Source organism: Enoplosus armatus, chromosome 1 (genome assembly GCF_043641665.1).
Source record: "Enoplosus armatus isolate fEnoArm2 chromosome 1, fEnoArm2.hap1, whole genome shotgun sequence".
Classification (NCBI taxonomy): domain Eukaryota; kingdom Metazoa; phylum Chordata; class Actinopteri; order Centrarchiformes; family Enoplosidae; genus Enoplosus; species Enoplosus armatus.
In genome coordinates this window covers 17,448,798-17,468,521 of record NC_092180.1, presented here as the reverse complement: position 1 = coordinate 17,468,521, position 19,724 = coordinate 17,448,798, and the positions used below count along the sequence as shown (strand labels likewise).

Sequence of the window (19,724 nt, the reverse complement as noted above, 5' to 3'; positions counted from 1 at the left end):
AGATGCCACACGCGGCACCGTAACAATCGCTGCCCTCATTGGTCGATCGCTACCAAAGTCTTCTTTGATTGGACAATACGCTCCAAAACATTAACAGGCGTCACCACGTTACAGGCAATATGGCAGCTCCCATGAGCAGTGTGGGTAAACCTTCAGCGGAACGTTCACCGTTCAATACTACGAGTTTTCAGAAGAAAACAAGGAGCAAGTTAATCTCCATACCTGGCACCAGACCCTCGGTTCAAAATGGACAACTCTTAGTTTCGACCGGTGTCACGTCACTGGACTATCTGCTCGGTCAGTCTGCTGCTGAGATTTAACGTTAGCGCTAGCTACACAGGCTAACAGTGTTTCTCAATGCAACGTTAACTGAAATTACAAATATTAATGTCTCAAAGGGGAAATATATGAGTTAACATGGAATAGGGAGTTTTGTCACTGTCAGGACAAGACAAACTGTACTAAAAGTGTGAAAGTTAACGTTAGCATGATGGATACCAAACAGATTTCAGGACTATTATGTCGGAACCTATTCACTTGTTATAATATTTCATTGACTTGTCCGTGGCCCACGGAAAGGTATTTGTTTGTAGTTGTGTCTAAAGAGATTTATCTCTTTAAACTGATGCCATAAATGTAACATTCTCAACGTTGTCTGATTTAAGCCACCAAGGACCAAAATAGCCCACAAAAATGTGATATCCCTGTTTAATCATAATACATTTTCATGTAACAGCTGTCATTTAAAAAAGCAAATGTCTTAATAGCATTGACATGCCATATTTTAATAACAAGGCCGCCAAAATAACTGATGACAACCTTTTTAAATTGTAACATGAGATGATTCATAACATAAAATTATACATCCAAACTTGTGTACCACAACACACTTAGTGATACAGCTGGGCACTGAAAAACTTAAGTCTGATTGCCTGATTGATTGATTCACTGTAAATGCAGCAGTGTGCTGTGTTATGAAGAATACCACTTTCTGGTTGTTCCTAAACCATTATAATATAAGAAATTAATGTTCTTAAGGAGAGAACACATTGGAAATCTTTAAAATGAAGTCAAACAAGATTATCCCTGTCCTCATCTTTATTTATTTTATGGCAATAAATAGCAGGTCTCAAGTAACATTTTATGGCCTATTTTCCCTCTCAAGTAGAGAGACAAGTCTAGCATCTTTGAGTAATTGTAAGCCCAGAGATGCTCATAACATATATTGCTTTTACATGTGTCCCTGTGTCTGATTAGGGCTCCTACTTTTTTCCGTTTTTTTGTTTTTTTTGTATAATTGATATGTTTGGGGCTCTGACAGCAATGTAGTGCGTCAACATTTTATATGACGGCTCTATTTCGTGCTCATTCTGTGTACCGTAATTGTGTTGTAACTAAGCAAAGTTTGTTAGGTATGGCAACAGCTGAGATGTGACTCTTATTCTCTGAGCCTAAAACTATTATGTCATAGTAGGAACAGCACATGTATAAATAATAAAATGAATGATGGCTGGATTTCATTTTTATATTTATAAAAAGTCAAAATGCCTGCTGTGAAAAATGCCTATTTTCATGAAAATGAATACACAGCAGTGGAGACTGGAGTAAAGGAAACAGCAGTTGGCCAAAGGGAGGCTCCAAGTGGTTCACATTTCAAAACAAGATGGTGTCTGTAATATGTGACTGATATTATTATGAAACTGATAATATTGTTTTTTTGTCTTCACAAACAGGTGGTGGGTTAGCAGTTGGAACAGTACTTCTCATAGGTGAGCCTCTCACTTGTCAAATTGAACACTGTTTTAAAGGCCCCATTTAATGGAATTATTACTTCCATAATGTGATGTGTTTGCTGTTGCAACAGGCTGTTTGGGCAGAACATAAGACTGAGAAATCAATTGTAAGTTGATAGTTGAAACCGATCAGCTATCAGTTATGGAGAGAAATGTATTGTGATTGGACAGAACAGCCTAAAAGGCAGGATTGTTAAAACTTTTGTCATGACCTTATTGGTTAGGTTTTTGTGTTACATTCACTAATGCAGCATGAGCTCCCGACTGAAGATCAACTGTTTCCCATGAAGTTCAAGTGCACATTTCACTGGATACTTAATAGCATTATATTACATTTGTAGATACTATAACTATATCTTCTGGTGAGTAATTTTGCTGATCATTTCTTAAATTGTCAATCAGACGCCAAAGTCTTAAATTATAGCTATTTATAAATTAGATTAACTTTGAGCAAATAATAAACATCAGATTAAGCAGCCGGTGGAGAATAGAGCGTATGCGACTCCATGGTACACAGTGCACAACAACACTCGACACTTCCTGAACTACAATTAACCCTCTTCACTTCAGGCTTCATGAATAAGTTTGATGTGTTTATCATAGTTCTTAAAGCTGTGTTTTAATATCTGAGGCCATGTCCTTTAATTTGCTCTGACTGGTGCCATGGAGGAAAAGTTGCAAGTAATGAACTACTGTTACAACAGAAGTTGCCTTGGTTGACATCAGTGCATTGGTGTTCAGAAAGATACATCAGATATAATATTAAACACATTAAGTCAGGAAGATGCACATATGCTACTATTTTAGTAGTAGCCTTCTGCTTTTTGACACCTCTTAGTAACTCTCTCAATCAAGAAGTTGAATAGATTTTAAATGACACTGCATTAACCTATTGCTGAAATGTAGCTGAAGCATACTATTTATATATTCATGTGTAGCCAAACATCTAATGTATTCCCAAAACTGAATTCAGTGAGACTTTTTAGCATGCCACAGCTAATGATACTGTCTGTCTGTTCTCAGGCTTTTTTGTGGTTAGCGTGTCACTGTCTAGCAGAATGGCAAATAGACTAATGACCTGAAGGTCTCTAGTTAGAATCCCAGGTGTTCACACTTCCACTGTGATCCTTAATTGATATGCTCATCTGCAGATGTGTTATAGAAGTTTTCGGGAGCACGTTCAAAGCAATTGGGTTTTCTAGGGACATAAATGTCTTCCACTGTATTATTATTGTTATTATCATTCATCATAGGCTAGGCTATATGCACTGGTAGACAGTAAGGTTAAGGTAGTCTTGTTTCCCCTTGAAGCTGTAATTTGTGTGTAGCAAAGGCCTATACCAACTGATGATATTGCTTTGCCCTTTAATTCACCCCCCCAATCGATGCAGGAGTCAGTGATTATACACTAATGCGTTCTTCCCTTCCATTTTGTGAATCAATGTACGGTTGGTTTCATCTGGTAATGAGAGACACAGTAAAGGTGAAATGCGTGTGTGAGCTCTCTTGTGTTTGTCTCTGAAAGCGTGGTGTGTATGTGTGTGTGTGCGCGCACTGTGCTGTCTGTTTTGTTGTGTGGGTGGGTGGGATGGAGGGGAGTTTGGAGTGTGTGTGTGTTTGTTTGTGTTTGTTTCAGGCAGTCGTCTCCTACAGTCTGCCCCTTTAGCCGTGATGGCCTGTTTGTGAGACACAGACATAAAATTATCAGACTGGTCGTTGTCTGCCTTTGAAGTGTCTTGAGCTGTCCGTCCTGATTTGTCAACCAGAGGGGGATCAGCCCAGTATGGCTGCTGTCTGAAGATCTCTCATCTCTTGTGTTTTTGTAAGAGAAAGAACAAAGCTTCCCTGCTCTTATTATGTTGACCATGTATGGTTTCATTCCATTAGTTTAAGTGAATGTGTTTTTCCTTTAATGTACCCATAATAATTATATTCAAATGTGGCTTAAATGTTTAAATATTTCAAAGCTTTGAAGTGCACTTTGAATAAGAATTATCTTAGTTTTGAGCATAGTTTTAACAGTGATAATTATTACTCTGACAAACTATGCAGGCCTAATAGAAACATATTTATGCATCAGCATAACTACAGGAGATGCAGTGAGAATGTATAGCAACATGCAATGAAAATACACCAACACTGAAGTTACTTAATCTTTATCTTACTTAATTACAAATAGGTTATAAGTAGGTTATATTAGGTGCTGGTCCCATACATACAATACAGAATACAATAAAATGTTTCTAAAAGCAAGAGAGCAAATCATCTGTCCTGAAATGACAGGTGCATCTGTTTAGAAACTGCGGTTTTTAATGTGTCAAGACGCTCAATCTCAAAAATCATTGTCTGATGCCAACTAACTGCATTGATAAAGAGGAACAGCGGTCTCACGTTGAAGCTTAACAATGGAGATATGTCAAACATATACAGTATATGGGGCTTGACAAATGCTAATTGGCATTTAACCTAACATAACCCACCTAGCAGTATTTACAGTGGTGATTCAGTTATTTTAAAGTTCAAGTGTCTGTATTTTGTTTACCTGCCGTATGGCCTAAATGAATTTGAGCTGCTCAGTAGAAATAATAGTACTCACAGGCCAAAGATTCATACAAGGGGGAAAACACTCTGACCTAGATATTTTGTCTCCTCCCCCTGCAGCTTTTGCAGATATGATTCAGGACTCTTGCACTCCCCCGTTTGAAGGCAAATTAAGCAGAGGCGTTCCCCCCTTTACCAAACCTTAGTCAGAATAAGCGAGAAAAAAAAGGAAGAAGAAAAAATCATCCCATGACTGTCCAGAGTGACTGATCCACCTCAAAGATATGACCGTCCCCCACCCCCTGTTGCTCGTATACCCCGCCACCTCCCACCCCTCCCTTACCCCCCGCCTCAACAGCCTAATGACTCCTGGAGGTTCCATTTGTAAGGCTCCCATAGAAACACAGCCACAATAGGCCCCATCTTGAGAGGGCCCATCTGGGAGTCTTTGTGGGGCCTGCTGAAAGCCACAAAGGCCTGCTGACCTAGAAACCCATCAATAAGAGAACAGGGAGCCCCACCGACAACAAATTGAAGAGCCATGGAATTTCCTGGGCCATCCTAAGTCCGTAGGTGAGGACATAGACCGGGAACGTGGGAGGGGGGAATTCTCCGGATGTTTGAGGATGACACGTCAGGATGTCATTCCCAAGCTGTCAGCTGTATGCCCATTACCTTTAACTGTCACTGTTGCCATTGTCCTTGTGCCCACTGTTTGTCATTGTGTGGAGAGGCCTATGAAATCTTTACAAAATGATGATTGTGACAGGAAGCAGCAGTAGCATGCTGGGTAGAGTTATGTGCCCTGCGGGGGGGGAGGTTCATGGTGATGAGGCAGGCTTTTTTTGTGGGTTTGGGGTGTGGAATGGCCGGGTGGCCGCTTTATGTGCACTGAGAAAGGCTACCTTTGGGAAAGTATGTGGTGTTTAGAATTACTTGCCAGTCCATTTAATGCTTGAGACACTCATCTAAGTGAGGCTGTAAAGTTATCACTCCAAGCTGAGAATTACCCTCCACTTGTGTTTAAAAGTCTCTCGTATAACTTGTATATGCTTTTATAACCTGCTTTTATGATTATAAATACACCTGATGTGATTGACACTAGAAACATGATAATGAAAGGATGCCATTGCCATCAGAATTCGCACTAAAAGCAGAGAGATTCAAGCAAACCAGATGTCAGGAAGCATTTTGTGGATACCCACTATCTTATCCTATTTCTGCCTCCTCTTGTCAGTTGTCCTGACAGCTGGGGTACCATTGCGTTCTGGGGGAGGAGTCAGGTGAATGCTTTAGACAGGTGTCTCCCTCTCACCTCCGCTGCTGGTTGGGGATATGAAAGGTGAATGGTGAAAGTGGACAGGAATACTGTTAATACCTTAACAAGAGAGCTGAAGATGTCATCTCCACTTGGATAATCAGGTCACACACTAACACCGATGTTTCTGTGCCATGTTGATTGCCTCTTCATCTGTTCCCTGCATAGGTAGCCGAAATGTGGTCCTTACATCAATTACAGTCAGCGGCTGTGATGTGGTCATGAACAGCTGGATCTGTGGTGTCAGAACAAGACAAGATCCAATGATAGACTTGAAGTTGATATATTTTTCATAGGGAAGATGTTGTACCTATTTTATCACTAAATCCTTTCCTTAAGCCTCACAGACAGTGTTAGTAGTATGGCATTGAATGACAGTTTCTTTGGAGTGTATGTTTGAGTTTAGTTTTCCACTCACACTCAAATTCTGATGTCTTTTATTTCTTTTTTAGAGGAGGACCGATATGATAGCTACTCTCGTATGATCTTAAAGTACTTCCTGGCAGAGGGAGTGGTGTGTCGACATGAACTTTTTGTGGCGGCGGCTCAAGATAACCCAGATGACATCTTCCAGGTATGAGAGGAGGTGCCATCTATTCTGTCAGCTCTTAGGAAGGAAGGTTGTTGTCCTACAAAGTATGATGTTTTTTTTTCAGAGCTACAAGTCTTGACAAACCATCCACAAAGAAGCTAAGGTGGCCTCAATATGTCTACTTCATCCCTGTACAATTATTGTACTGTCAAAAAGACCTTTTTGAAAAACTTTTGTTTACCATTTAGTCATCAGAAGATGTCATAAATATTCTTCCTACTTGTAGAAGTAGTTTTTTGTCACAATATATAAATCAGCTCCTGCTGTACAGTATTCAGCCTGGTTCAGGCTGGTCAGACCCTGATTTAGCAGGTATTATAGGAGCACAGCTTTCCCCAAGATGTGTCAGGGTCAGCGGGGGTGTCTGAGAGGTCGAGAGTGGCATGATTGTGGCATTGTTGAAATGTTTCCCGATGCATCACTCTGTGAAGAGGACCATCGCCTCAGAAGCTGACTGCCACCCATCATACAGGAGGAGGGCCTCTCTCCCTCTGATTGATAGTGGGAGGGGTCACAGCCTCACCCTCTCTTTACATATCAAAGGCTTATTAAGAGAGGGGGTCTCCCAATGGGGCTATATCACATCATTTAGTGTTTTCACAGCTACATTCACAGTATGCTAATCTTCAGATGCTAAGGTTGTACTTTATGCATTACGTTAACATGCATACAAGAAACCAGCTTATTGGAAGAAAACAGGTTGAAGTAGGAAATTGGAGAACGCCTTCACATGCACAACTTAAACTTAAAAACACTTAAAAACCCACCTTTACTTGCATCAGCTAATCAGTCAGATTTCCCTCCCACCGCTACCATGTGTTTGAACCAAGGCTAGCAAGACTTTTTTCCATTTTGTTGGATGTTTTTCTACTGGTTGCACAGTGAAAGAACAGGATCTCTTATGGGAGAGCTTACAGTTTTTTCTTGTTATGCACATCGATCTGAATTTTACAATTAGTCTACTTTCAAGGTTTAGAAACTGACTAAGCTTGATTTTATTTCAGTTCCAGTTTTAGTCAGACTTTGGATCTAATTGGGTTTGATAAAAGGACACAACTTTACAAGGATCTTCCTCCATACTGCTGCCACAGCGGTACTTTTCCTGTCTGAGGGCTTTGTCATGCACATGTGCTCTTGTAAAAAAACCTGTTAAAAACCCAGTTAAGTTTATACATGGCCAAGAAATCAGGATTCTGAGTTCTCTGAAAATCTCACTGTTTTAGTTGTGTTTTTCTCAATAATTTCAGCACAATTAAAGGACTCAAGTTCACTTTTAGTCACACAACATTTAAGAAATCAGGTTACTTTCGAAAACTGACACTTAAGTGCATGTACGTTATGCCCTGATGGATAAGACTTACTGACTGTACGTGTAACACTGTGGCAAGTTGCAGCAATAAGGATAATTAAAATGTCTTGTTGACCATTAACAATCAGCTTATTTCTACTTATTGTATTAATTGTATCATTTTGTGCAGGAACTCCCGGCTCCCATCTTGGACGATGTTGCTATCCACAAACCATTGGAGCAGCCCAGGCTGTCTTGTGAACCTCAGGACAGCTTGGATGCCATGAAGATTGCCTGGCGCTATCAGAATCTTCCAAAAGTACAGGTAATCAGGTGATCACATGGCAGTTTATATTGTCCATTATTATAATGTTTGCAGCATATGTAGAATAGAATATACAGTAGAGTATAGGTAACTTTGTGCTTATGCTACTTAATTAAAAGTCCAACATGTGTCTCTGTTAATGATGGTATGAGAAAGAACAGCACTGGCTCTCTGGTCTTAGTGGTTTGGCAATTGTCTCCACCACTAAATCCATGAGCTTCTAAACTCCTTTGTGGAGTGAATGAGGCCTCAGCCTGTCCTTTCAGAGCTGGACCAGATTACTCACACTTAGCTGGCAATAGGTAGGCTTTTCACTGGTCCCCAACTCACATATACACACATACACACACGCCTGCACCCCTGCTTAGCCTGGGAAACAAGAGTACTTTGCAGTCTGTGCATTGACATGTCTGCTCGCTCAACCCTATGACCCAGACCTGCGCCTCTGTCTTCCCCCAAATCCCTGCCTTTCCCCCTGCTAGGGTCGGCAGCCCTACACTCTTTCTTCCGCTTTGAGGAGAAGTGACCCTCCCCTTCTACTTCTCTGCAGTCTCCCCCCTTCTGTCTATAATCCATATCGCTATGTGGATTAACAGCACACAGTGTGTCCCTGGGGATCCTCTCCCTCTTTCTCTCTCCCTGGAAACTTCTTTATATCTGTGTCCTTTCCTCAGCTCTCCCCCTTCCCCTGTAAAATCGTCTTTACAAACCACTAGTAAGCCCCACCAGAGGATTTGCATCCCAAATTCACCCACAGAGTCAACGCTTACTTTCCCCTTACACACACCTCTCCTGGCAAAGCCCGCTGTGTCGCTCTCTCGATGAAGACATCAGATCAAAGGTGAGGCCATCAGGGCGGGGTTGGAACGCTAAGCGGGTTGCCTAGCTCACAAAGAGAAGATGAGCCCCTGACCCCCCTGCCCTGCTGACCCCCTCGTCCCGCCAGGAGAGGGACACACCGGGGGCCCTAATCCAGATTAGAAGTAGATTAAGGGCCCCTCTGACAATGGAATCCCCGGTTTCACTGAGAGAGAAGAGCTAAAACTCTCTCTTTCAGCTGCAGGAAAACATCCGCCTTCCCCTGCGTCCCCAACACGTTTGCTTTCACAGCCAGAAGTGGACATTTATGTGAAGAAATGATTAAGAGTCTGGTCGTAGTGGTTATTTAACTTCTCTGCTGTAGGAATGTTGAGGAATGACCCATAAACAATGCAATTGCATTACCATAGTGTTGTGAAGCACACTCATTTAACTTATTAGAAAGACAAATAAGATTATTTTTCTTTATGAATTGCTTTATTCTGAAATTAGTTAAATGCACATCATGTCTTGTAAAAAGTTTAAAGCAAGCAGCACAGTCAGACAGGAATAATGAATAATACATTGAAATGCTCTTTAATTAAAGGTGTTTAGTGGTCATATGCTTTGACATGAGTTTGACCTGTTGACCTCCTCAGAGTGCCCTGGCGTCCTCGTCCCGGTTCGGGCACTACTATGACGTCTCCAAGACGATGGAGCCAGAAATTCGCCAGGCAGCCAAGTGCCACCGCTTCTACCTTCCAGAACATCCCACCCAGTCATCACCCACACACAGGTAAAACGACAAGACATCATCCACAGAACGCACAGAAACCAATGAGACACCATCTGCAGAACACAGGCACACAAACACGACATCATCCACAAAACACAGTTACACAAATAAGACATCGTCCACAGGACACAGGTAAGCAAACATGGCATCGTTCACAGCACACAGGTAAACCAACAATGCAGATGGACCAACGTAATTTAAAGACCACATACTGTATAAGCCCTGCAACCAGTGTGTGCGTTAGAGAAAAGTCAACCTGAGAGGAAGAAACTCTAGATTGAGCTCTACACAGAATTAGTAGAAGAGCTCTTTGCTTTTATGAGAATTTCATAAACTGTAGGGCTGCAACTAACAATTGTTTTCATTATTAATTCATCTTTTCTCAATTAGTTGTTTTGTCAGTAAAAGAAATGCCCATCACAGGAGCCCAAGTTAACATATTTGTCCAAAAGCAAACATATTCAATTTACTGTGATATAAAACTGAAAAAACAGGAAATCCTCACATTTCAGAAACTGGAACCAATTAATTTGTGACATTGTTGCTTGAAAAATGACTAACTGATTATGAAAATAGTTGCTGATTAATTTTCTGTAAATCAGCTAATCAGCTCTAATAAACTGTGTGCATTCATTACCTCTAGCTGCAGAAAAACAGTATACCAGTATACTAGTTTTGTATAAATAGTTACTGAGATTCATTGAATTGCTTAAAAGCATGAGAAAATATTAATCATTACAGCTGAAAGCTAAAACACCCATGGTTTGTATCATATCTAAATTACAAAACTAAATACATTTAAAAAAATCCTTTTACCCTTTAAACAGCTGATACATTTCAGCATCATCCTCTATTCTGAGTAGCTTGCCATTGGCCTAAGACATTCAGCCTCTTGGAAAGGTTGTGTATGTCTATTCAAATAAGGGTCTTGTTTGCTCAGCGTCTGTTTGATTTCTCCTGCGTTGAGTGTACTTAGGGTTCAGAGGTCACGCAGGCTCTTTACTCAGAGAGTGCTGCTGAACACACAAGGGCACACGAAGGCACACTCACACACACTGGGTAAATACAGCAATCTGGAGCACAGAGGATGTGGAGGAGGCTTTATAGAATCCCTCTTCCTTTATTTCAGCAAACAGAGACTGTTTAACAGAGCACCCATGCAAACACATTGTTGTGAATATTCAGTTTAGAATATACATTTTACATATACAGAGTGGACCATGAAGTGGACAGCATTCTGTGTTGTAATATCAGTTCAGAACTTGAACAAATAATATAATAAAATATATTCTCTGTTGTGCTGCAGACTAGTCAGTAAGAGTGACATGGTGGTACTGAATGGGTTATAGATCTTACAGACATTTTGACAGCAGGAAACTACACCTGCACCACACCATTGTGCCCCCAGCCCCGCCCCAATACTGACACCCATACATACACGCACACACACACACTCAGCACATTACACACGCACATGTACCACACAAACTCCTAAGCAGGCTACTCCCCCTTGCACGTGTCCACAGCCCCATGTTGATACCCTAGCTGTTAAATTGCTCCGTTTCACTTGAAGGCATAATTGGCACAAATTGCTCTCTAGGTGATACAGATCCTGTTGTTTAAGACCAAGCATCCCCCTTCTCTCCTCATTTCTTCCCTCGCTGAAAGAGGAACACTGAGATAAAGAAGCTTCGCTGTGTATGATCCTAATTAGCCGACGCACTAGCCCCTGTAGCTAAGCACCTAGACCTTTTTGGTACCTGAATGAGGGGTGCTCAGTAGGGGTAGCTAAAACACAATGCCGTCCTACACAATGGCTGCCAACCAGAGGCAACCTCCTGCTCAACTGCATGTCAAACCATCCCAGCCCCCTACCTCAGAGCAGGGGCATGGGCAGAGAGGCCAAGGAGGGTAGGTGTCCCTCTTTCACCAAACCAGCTATATCATTAGACCCAGCGGGGTCAGGAGGCACCATTGTTGGACTGAATAACTGAAATAGAGTACATGGATATACTTGGCGCAAGTGTAATCAACACGAGTGTGTATTACTGTTCTTTATGCAGGGCTATTGGCGTGTGACCAATCTATGTGTATCAGCTTTTGTAGCCTGCAGGTCAAATTGACAACTGACATAGCAGCCCACTGTGACTCACTACAGAGTGGTCATTACAATGGTGGAGCGTTCTTAAGTGGGGGGACCTGTGTAAAAAGATGGGGTTAACATTCCTATTGGCCATCCCCATAGGCACATGGTGGGCTCAGCAGTAACCCTTCCCTTCACTGTTGCTAAATGTTGCTCCGATGGTACTGTATGCCCTTTGTCAGTGGTGCACATCTTACCCCTGATTAAACACCAAAATGCTGTTCCCTGTTAATTTTAGATATCAGCCCATTAATTCCCCCCTCCGTCTCACTTATCATCTTTGTTGTGTGCATGTTTGTGCATATGCACGTCTCATCTGTCTGTCTGTCTTGTCTGTCTCTGCACAATCAGATCCTCGGGGAGCTGACAGAGAACCAGTCATGTTGTAATTTAATCAACCAAATAAATTAATTGGATCTCTTGATATGGATCATCTGTCTGCTTCAGTGGCTCCAGAAAAGCACAGTCAGGAGGAACATGCTGCAGTCATAGAGGATTAAGCTACTGTGGTGATAGGCTTGGCCCAGTTTTATCAAAATGGTTTCAATTACAGTTTACACGTCTTGAGTAACCCTTTTGTGTTCTCTTTCTGCTTGTCTCCTCCACTATGTCCACTCTCTCCTCTGTCCTGGGCTCTTTTCAGTACCATGCTTGAGTCCTACTCTGCGTTGCTGAAGTCCCTTCAAGAGGTGATACACAGGGAGGGCTTTGATGTAGCAGCCCCTATGGTAAGAACCAAGAAGTGAATGACTGCTGCACATTTCTTTCTTTCAGCCTGAATTTTGCCACACATTTTCTGCAGCTACAACCTTCTTGAAATTTGTATCTACAATTATTGTCAAGCAGTCAGGCAGTGACTCTATGGATTGAATGTGTGGCTAAAAGGGCAGACAAAGCAGAGGGAAAAAGAAAAAGTGTCCACTTTCGGCTACTAATCTCTTCATGTTAAGTTTTATCACCGCTTCAACCTATTCAACCAATTGAGTTAGAATGGAGTGTTAAAAATGTCCAAAAAACAGCTCAAGTTTTGTTTAGTGATTTGACTCAATATTGGTAACAAAAAGCACACATCAGTTCAATTTCATCACATATATCAATTCCTATAATTAGCTCCACAAGTTTTTAATCTGGTCTCCTCTCAGTGTTTGTGGATTTGTTTGTGGTTTTGGCTCTCTGATTGACAAATTCAAAATATTTCTGAAATGCAGTAAGGCATGCAGTAAGCTGCCGCCAGCAGTGATGCAACACAAAAGACAGGTGTGCATTTTTTTCTGCATTCCCTGAATGTCATTAAAGGTGAGCTCTTTGACTTGCTGGTGCTAATGTCGTCAGGTTGCAAATGTCTGCTTGTAGCCCCACTAACCACTACGAGGCCAGTCAAACTATTATGCATTTAGATCATTATGTGTGATATGCATTAGAGGAGCATTAAAAAAAAAAAAAGAGAGAGATACTAGATCTGCATCTGTGACCCCAAGCTCTTCTGTCACATTCCAACCACCGCTTCTCTCAAGTCTGTTTACCTCTCTCTCACCTGCTCAGGTGGGCCTCACCTGTGTGTCCCAGCTGTGTGTGTCTTACCTTTGACATACATCTTTTTAATAATCATCAATCCTCTACAGAATGCCAGAAACATCCATGGCCCCGTCTGTTTTCCACCAGGCCAAGTGTAATCCTGTTAACACTGTGATATAATGTGATATATATATATATAGTATTAGTGTGTGTGTATATACGCGCGCCTTATTCACCTACATTCAGTGACCCGTCTGCTCGTCACCTGGAGCCACCTCTCCCCCCCTGTCACTCACATACAGGATTTACCTCCAGTGCCCCCCACCCTCCCTCCCTGAGCGCTGTCACTCACACGCCAGATTAACTGCTGACATCATTAAAGCAGTGTGGCCGCCTGACATGCTGTTGGCACAGTCCAGGAATGCAGATCGGCACAGAGCGACATGGGCTCTGGCACAAGAATGCCCAGTATGGGTGATAGTTAGTGTGTGTGCGTTTTATATGTTTATTTGTTGATCTGCCATCATGGACTGGTAACTAGATGCAGATTTCATGTAAACTGTCTTGTGTTAATAACAGAATAGAACAAGGATTAATCTTCCTGAGCATATCTTTTGGAGTTTTTTGAGATGAGTGGGACGGGTGGCAGCAGGACTGTGAGTCTCTGCAGAGACTGGCTGGTGATTAGGTTGTGGTCCCAGGCTGGCTGTATGGCTGGCCTCTGGTCCTTGGCTGGACTCTATTGGCACTGTTCCCTGATTTTTCTATAGGCTAAACTATAGGAGTTAAGTTTGTTCTCGCCTCCTGGTGCCACAGCAACAGTCTTGTTGCCACAGTTCTCCCCTGCTGGGCAGCAGACACAGAAATATATTTCTAATTCTGTGGCCCCCAAGACCTGTGTAGGCAAAGCCTGCTAAACAAAGAAAGGGCATATCTAATAATTACAAAGGCACACACAGCACTAATACTTAGGTATAGAGATGTAGCATTGATGTTGAATGATGTAGAGGAGGATGAATGTAGAGTTCAGTGTTAGAGTCCTACTTTGGGAAACTATGAGCCAACTGTGAAAAACTCCCCAGAAACAATGGGGTTTATTTTTCTTAGATGCCTGTGATTCTGATCCAGATCCAAACGAAGCTTAGGTCATACTGTTGGGAGAGGAAGCGATGGGGAACGGGGTGGAGGAGATTTTGGGAGGGTCGAGATAATAGAGGGGGAGTGGATAAAGGAGAGGAGAGTTTGGAGGAAAAAAAAGAGAAAAAAGTGAGCAGATTTTAGGCCAGAGCTTTGTTAATCACCCTTGGCTCTCACCTCAGTAATCAGGAGCCATCCTGAAGAAACCCCAAATAAAAGGCAATTGTACCAAAGGTTAAAAACCTCTCACAGTTTGGACAGGCTCCTCCATTCTCTCAGTTTCAGTGATATATATCCCACCACTGTTTGGCCACTTTTTCTCCGTCTTCATGAGAGTGGGTTACTGTTCATCTCTTGTAGTGGGGTGGGGGGTTTCTAGGGAAGGCACTCCACCCTTACCCAGGCCCCCTTGGCTGCAGAGCATCGCTGTTGTGCCAAGAATGTGCTGGGGTTTCTGGGTGGCGGCCATATTGGAAGCCTGTCTGACAGGTCCATTGTGCGTGTGTCAGATGGCCTCTGTGATTGGGCAGTTGTGTCCAGTCACGTTTGGGCACTGTGTTCCGATCGTCTGTGCTGGTGAGCAGACTGTCCAGTCGCTCTCTCCCAGAGTTTGGGAATACTATTCAAAACAGCACCTTTTTTAAAAGAACCCAAAAGCAGCAATCTGTCTGTAAATCTTTAGATGCACCGTGAGAACTTGAAATTAAATCAAACTGTAATACTGCATTAGTATGTATGTATGTTTCTGTAGAAAATCACATATATATTTGCTTGACTTGTCACATTTTTAGTATCCCTGACCCCTTTCTTCTTGCTCGTTCTTTCTTACAGTCAAAGTCACGTAACATCCTGCGAATTGGGCTTCACTCTCTTGGCTCGGCTCTGTGGGGTGATGACCTGTGTTGCCACGACAACCCCAGAAACAGCCACGCCCTCACTACCTTCCTCTATGGACTGCGCGCTTTGCTGAGGTCATCGCTGTCAGTTGCAGTGGTCACTGTGCCTTCACATCTCATCCAGGTAAAATGATGTTTGACGCATGAGAACAACTCGGAACAGTTCACGAGCATCAGCATGCACTTTGAGTACAACTTATCTGATTAGCGGTTACTCGATGACGTGATATATAACCGATATATCCACGTTTTATGCTAGTTTTAATTAGTTTCGAACAGTTTATCATTAGTTTTTGAGATGTGTGGTACTGTAAGAATACCATGATATTCAAGGTTTACAAGTCAGAACTGTATGCTTTAATCTCTTCATTACCTCTTCATCTTTGCTTCCCTGTTCTAAACCACTTACTTAAAATTGGCACCAGAGGGATAAATAACATGTTAAATTGACTTGAGTTGACAGATAATAGACAGTTAGGACTTTTTGTGCGTGCGTTGATGTTTGGCCCATGTACTTTTGCTTTGTCTTGTTCATAAATGGGGTACAAAGTTTGACGTCTTTTGTAGTGGGGCCTCCTCTTCACCCTGTGGTTCAGTGTCACCCTGGTATGACTCAGGCCTGTGAGGGGCCTCTTCCTCCACGCATCACTCCCCCCACCGACCCAGTCGAGTGCACACTTCATTCAAAGGCCTCTAAATCTATATTTGTTTGTTTGGGCTTGTAATTACTTGAAGCTGTACACAATGAGTGTGCCTGTGTATGCATTTTATTCTCTTACAAATATCCCTCCTTGTAGTTGTGTGTGTCTCTGGCTGCATTTGCGTGTGTGTGTGTGTGTGTGTGTATATATGTGTGTGTTTGGGGGGTATGAGTCCGCGTGCATGCGTCTGTGTACAGTCTGGCCTCTCAGTGTGAAGGTGGAGTCATCTGCTGAGGCATATGGCAAACCACAGCCCTCCCCCAGACAGTCGACCATAGGAGCACACTCACAAGAAAAGCCATCTGAGACTTTCTACCAAACTGTTTTATCTCGCCTACACTTTAAACACCGTACTTCCTTATAATTTCTCATTCATAAGAGCATGGAAACTGCATTATCTGTGATCCTTTATACAAAGATATAGGTCGATGCTTAACTTTCAGAACAGCTGTGTTGTCACAACATGCTCTGGCTCCAAGCCTATATGCTCAGTGCACAGCGGCATTGGCCTAGTCAAAAAAGGTAGAGTGGCTAACTAGCAGATGTCAGCTGTGGTGGGAGCGGTCCCCCTGTCCCTCTCTGGCCTGGCCTCCAAACCCTTAATCTGTCCCCTCCCCCTTTCTCCACCCTGTGGAGTGAAGTGAATGAGCGGGGGAAGAAGAGGAGAGGGGGAAATTTTGGACTGAATCAGGTGTTGGGTGACTAAGCCAACATGGAGGTAATGAGAGGCTGTTAAAATGGGCATCTATGAAATGACCTTATGATTAGTTTAGTCTCACTTGATGTTGTTGTCATAAGAAAAGATTCTAATTGATCAGCTGAGGTCACCGAGGTGTGCAGGCTGCTCATTTTAAGTTCATGACAACAGTGTGTCTGGTATTTTAAGAATCGACATGTTAGCCGAGCTCCTTTTTGCTAGTGCCTTTGGTTAGATAATTAGTTTAGCGTGGCATTTGGAAGGCTGTCTAGACTAGTAGCAATGGGCTAGCTGGCCGAGACCGCACTGGACTTTCTATCCATTATTGAGCAGCTTGGGAAGTTGAGCAAGTCACTGAAAGCCTCCTCACAGCAGCCCAGTGCCACAGTCCATCTGAAACATTAATTAGGACTTGTCCTAGCCCCGTCCTCCTCCATCATACTATCTCCTGCAACAACCCCCATCCCCACAAGTAAACAAACACAAACAAAATACGTAGACTTCCCTAACATGCATCAATATACACCTCACCTGCTGCTCAGACTAAGTGGTGTCTTGGCCTATGCAAAAATTTAGACTCAGGGTTTGGACTGGTCTGGCAGAGTTGTTTAGTACTGTGGAGGGGCTACAAAACCTCCACTGCAGGTTCTTATTAATAACCATCAACCCTCTACAGAAATGTACCATCAATTTTCAATTGACCTTTTGTTTACTTTTACTCATTTAAATTTAGGGCTGCAGCTAACGATTATTTAGATGATCAATAAATGTGCTGATTTTTTTCTTGATGAATCATTTAGTCTAGGAAATAGCAATAAATTGTAAATAACAGCCATCCAATAGTCTAAAACCCAACTTACTATCACATATGACAAAGCGGCAAATCCTCTCATTTGTAAAGCAATTGTTTTTTGCTCTGACTAAAAGGATTGTCATATAATATTTAATATTTCCAAACAGTTTTCATTATTTGTGAAATAACAAACTTCAACAGCATGTTGTTTGATTGATTTGTTAGATTAAGGTCCTGAAATTTCCAAGAGTCGTTTTTCCATCTGTTTTTTAGTATTTTTAATTGAAAAATTGTTTGTATTTTTTTAAAAGTGTGTTTAGATTGTAAGTTTTAAACCAAGGCATGTAACCACACTGTATATATACATATAATCATCATTGTAACTGCATTGTAACAGCAACTGTCATATCAGTTTTCTAATGGAGATAAAATCATATTTTTTAGAGAAACTCCTGCTTCCATTTCTAGCCTTGGAAGTGATGTGCTTTTATTTTGTCTCATATATAGACTCTACTCTCCCAAGACATTAGACAGACGGAAAAGTTATCCGCACCCCCCTCAGAGTTATGTATTGAATTTTGGGGGGATTCTGCACACACAGTGATACACATTTTCAAACAAGCAAACACAAACACATGCAGCCAAACAATTGTGATGAAATTGGGCTTCATCTGTAACTGGTTACATGAAGGGACTGTGGTTTACACAGTCAAGGTAAGATACTGCAGGGACAGATGAACGCTGGACTGTCCCTATGACCTGTCATCCAGTGATAGTCAGCTGAGGCTCAGGGTGTTGGGGGGATTTACACTGAGTCTGAGCTAATTAAGCCAGCGTAGACTTTCGCTTGAGCCCCTTATCAATTATAAATAAGACTTTAAAAAAGATGTACAGTTGAGGTGAGCGTTTCCCTGATCACCTCCTTAAACTCGAGGAGCTGTGGAGCGCGTGCATGTCGTAGTGACGTCATTCTGCCCTTCTGCCACTGTGCTGAGCAGCTCTGTGTGGACACTTTAGATTCCTCTGACTTTGAAACTTCTGAGTCTTTGCCAAGGAGCCTCATCTTTGTATTTAAGTAAGCACAGAATAATTGTTATGGCCTAGACAGACTAGCTCAGATAAAGTTTTAGCTGACCCCCTCACACGACACAATTGGCCATACTGTACTGTTAGTGTTTTGAATAATTTGCTGTAGCCAAACTCTTACACTGGCTTTAATTGCTGCATTAGAGTGACCTCAGATACCCTGTAAGTGCTGGTGGCTCTGACTGGTGGGATATGCATACTTTAAAAGTAGGACAAAAATGAAAAGGAAGAAGAAAGAGTGGGGAAAAGACATGAAGGCATGAAAACTGCATTAGGCGGTGGCAGCCAACACAGAGAGAAGGATGTGAATGATTCAAAAGGGGATTAATAATGCAGGACTCCCTCTTTCCTCCATCCCAGTGTCCCTCTCTCTCTCTCCCTCCCTCCCCTCCACTCCCTTTACCCTCTGCCTCCACCCTTTTTGTATATTTCTCCGTCATTCTTTCTTTCTACTGTATTCGCCCCTGATTTGTCCTGTTTGTTGTCAAGTCACTGACCTAACCAGTAGGGGGAGCTCTCCTCATCAATCCTCTGCTGCTTTCTCCCACTTCCCCTCTCTCCTCCCCTGCTGTGTGTGGGGTTTGAGAGTGTGCACCAACTGTGAGCCTTTTTCATAATGGAACTGTTGTTTGACAAAGTAAAATAATGTCAGGGTGTTGCCACTGGCTTTTCCCATGCCACTTTTGTAGATGTGTGCCTGATGTGTAAGGTGTATGTCCATTTGCCTGCCCTGACATCACCTGTGTAACCCCTATCAGAGCTCTTTCCCCTCTATACCTCATCACCCTCACCTAAGCCATGGGCAGAAATGACCTGGCTACGGGAAATGATGACCTAATTTAATTGCAACACTGATGGCCCGTCAGGAGGCTTTTAATTACCTGCTCGTTTCTCTCCCTCTCGCTCTCTCTCCCACTCTCTCCCTCTCTCTCTCTCTCTCTCTCTCTCTCGGTCCTACAGGACAGAGCTCTAATGGGCAGCATAACCAGGCTGTGTGACAATGCCATAGCCCTGGAATCATTCAAAGGCTCTGAGAGAGAGACCAACCCACTCTACAAAGATTACCATGGTAAGAACACACACACACACTCGCTTATCTTTCTGTCTCCTTTCCAACAAATACACACACATACATACACACAGGCAGTGCATTAAGGCTGGGGCTGGGCTGTGGATGGAGGCAGGGCAGCCCCCTTGCAGGCCAGGCTGTCAGTGCGCGTTAGTGTGCTGCTGCTCAATCAGACGTGCTCCTCAGTAGACAGGCCGGGGGGGATTCAGCTGCCACGCTGTACCCCCTCTCCCTCG

General features: G+C 42.6%; 1 protein-coding gene across 1 annotated transcript in view; it reads left to right on the top strand.

Annotated features, from left to right (window-relative positions):
* Positions 1-119: 119 nt before the first annotated feature.
* elp4 (elongator acetyltransferase complex subunit 4) overlaps positions 120-19,724 on the top strand; it is a 51,941-nt gene continuing 32,336 nt past the window's right edge. Inside the window, exons 1-8 of the mRNA XM_070908195.1 lie at positions 120-297; positions 1,734-1,769; positions 6,105-6,226; positions 7,723-7,857; positions 9,315-9,451; positions 12,238-12,322; positions 15,078-15,266; positions 19,380-19,488. Of these exons, the coding sequence (XP_070764296.1) occupies positions 120-297; positions 1,734-1,769; positions 6,105-6,226; positions 7,723-7,857; positions 9,315-9,451; positions 12,238-12,322; positions 15,078-15,266; positions 19,380-19,488 (991 nt within the window). The remainder of the gene's footprint in view (positions 298-1,733; positions 1,770-6,104; positions 6,227-7,722; positions 7,858-9,314; positions 9,452-12,237; positions 12,323-15,077; positions 15,267-19,379; positions 19,489-19,724) is intronic.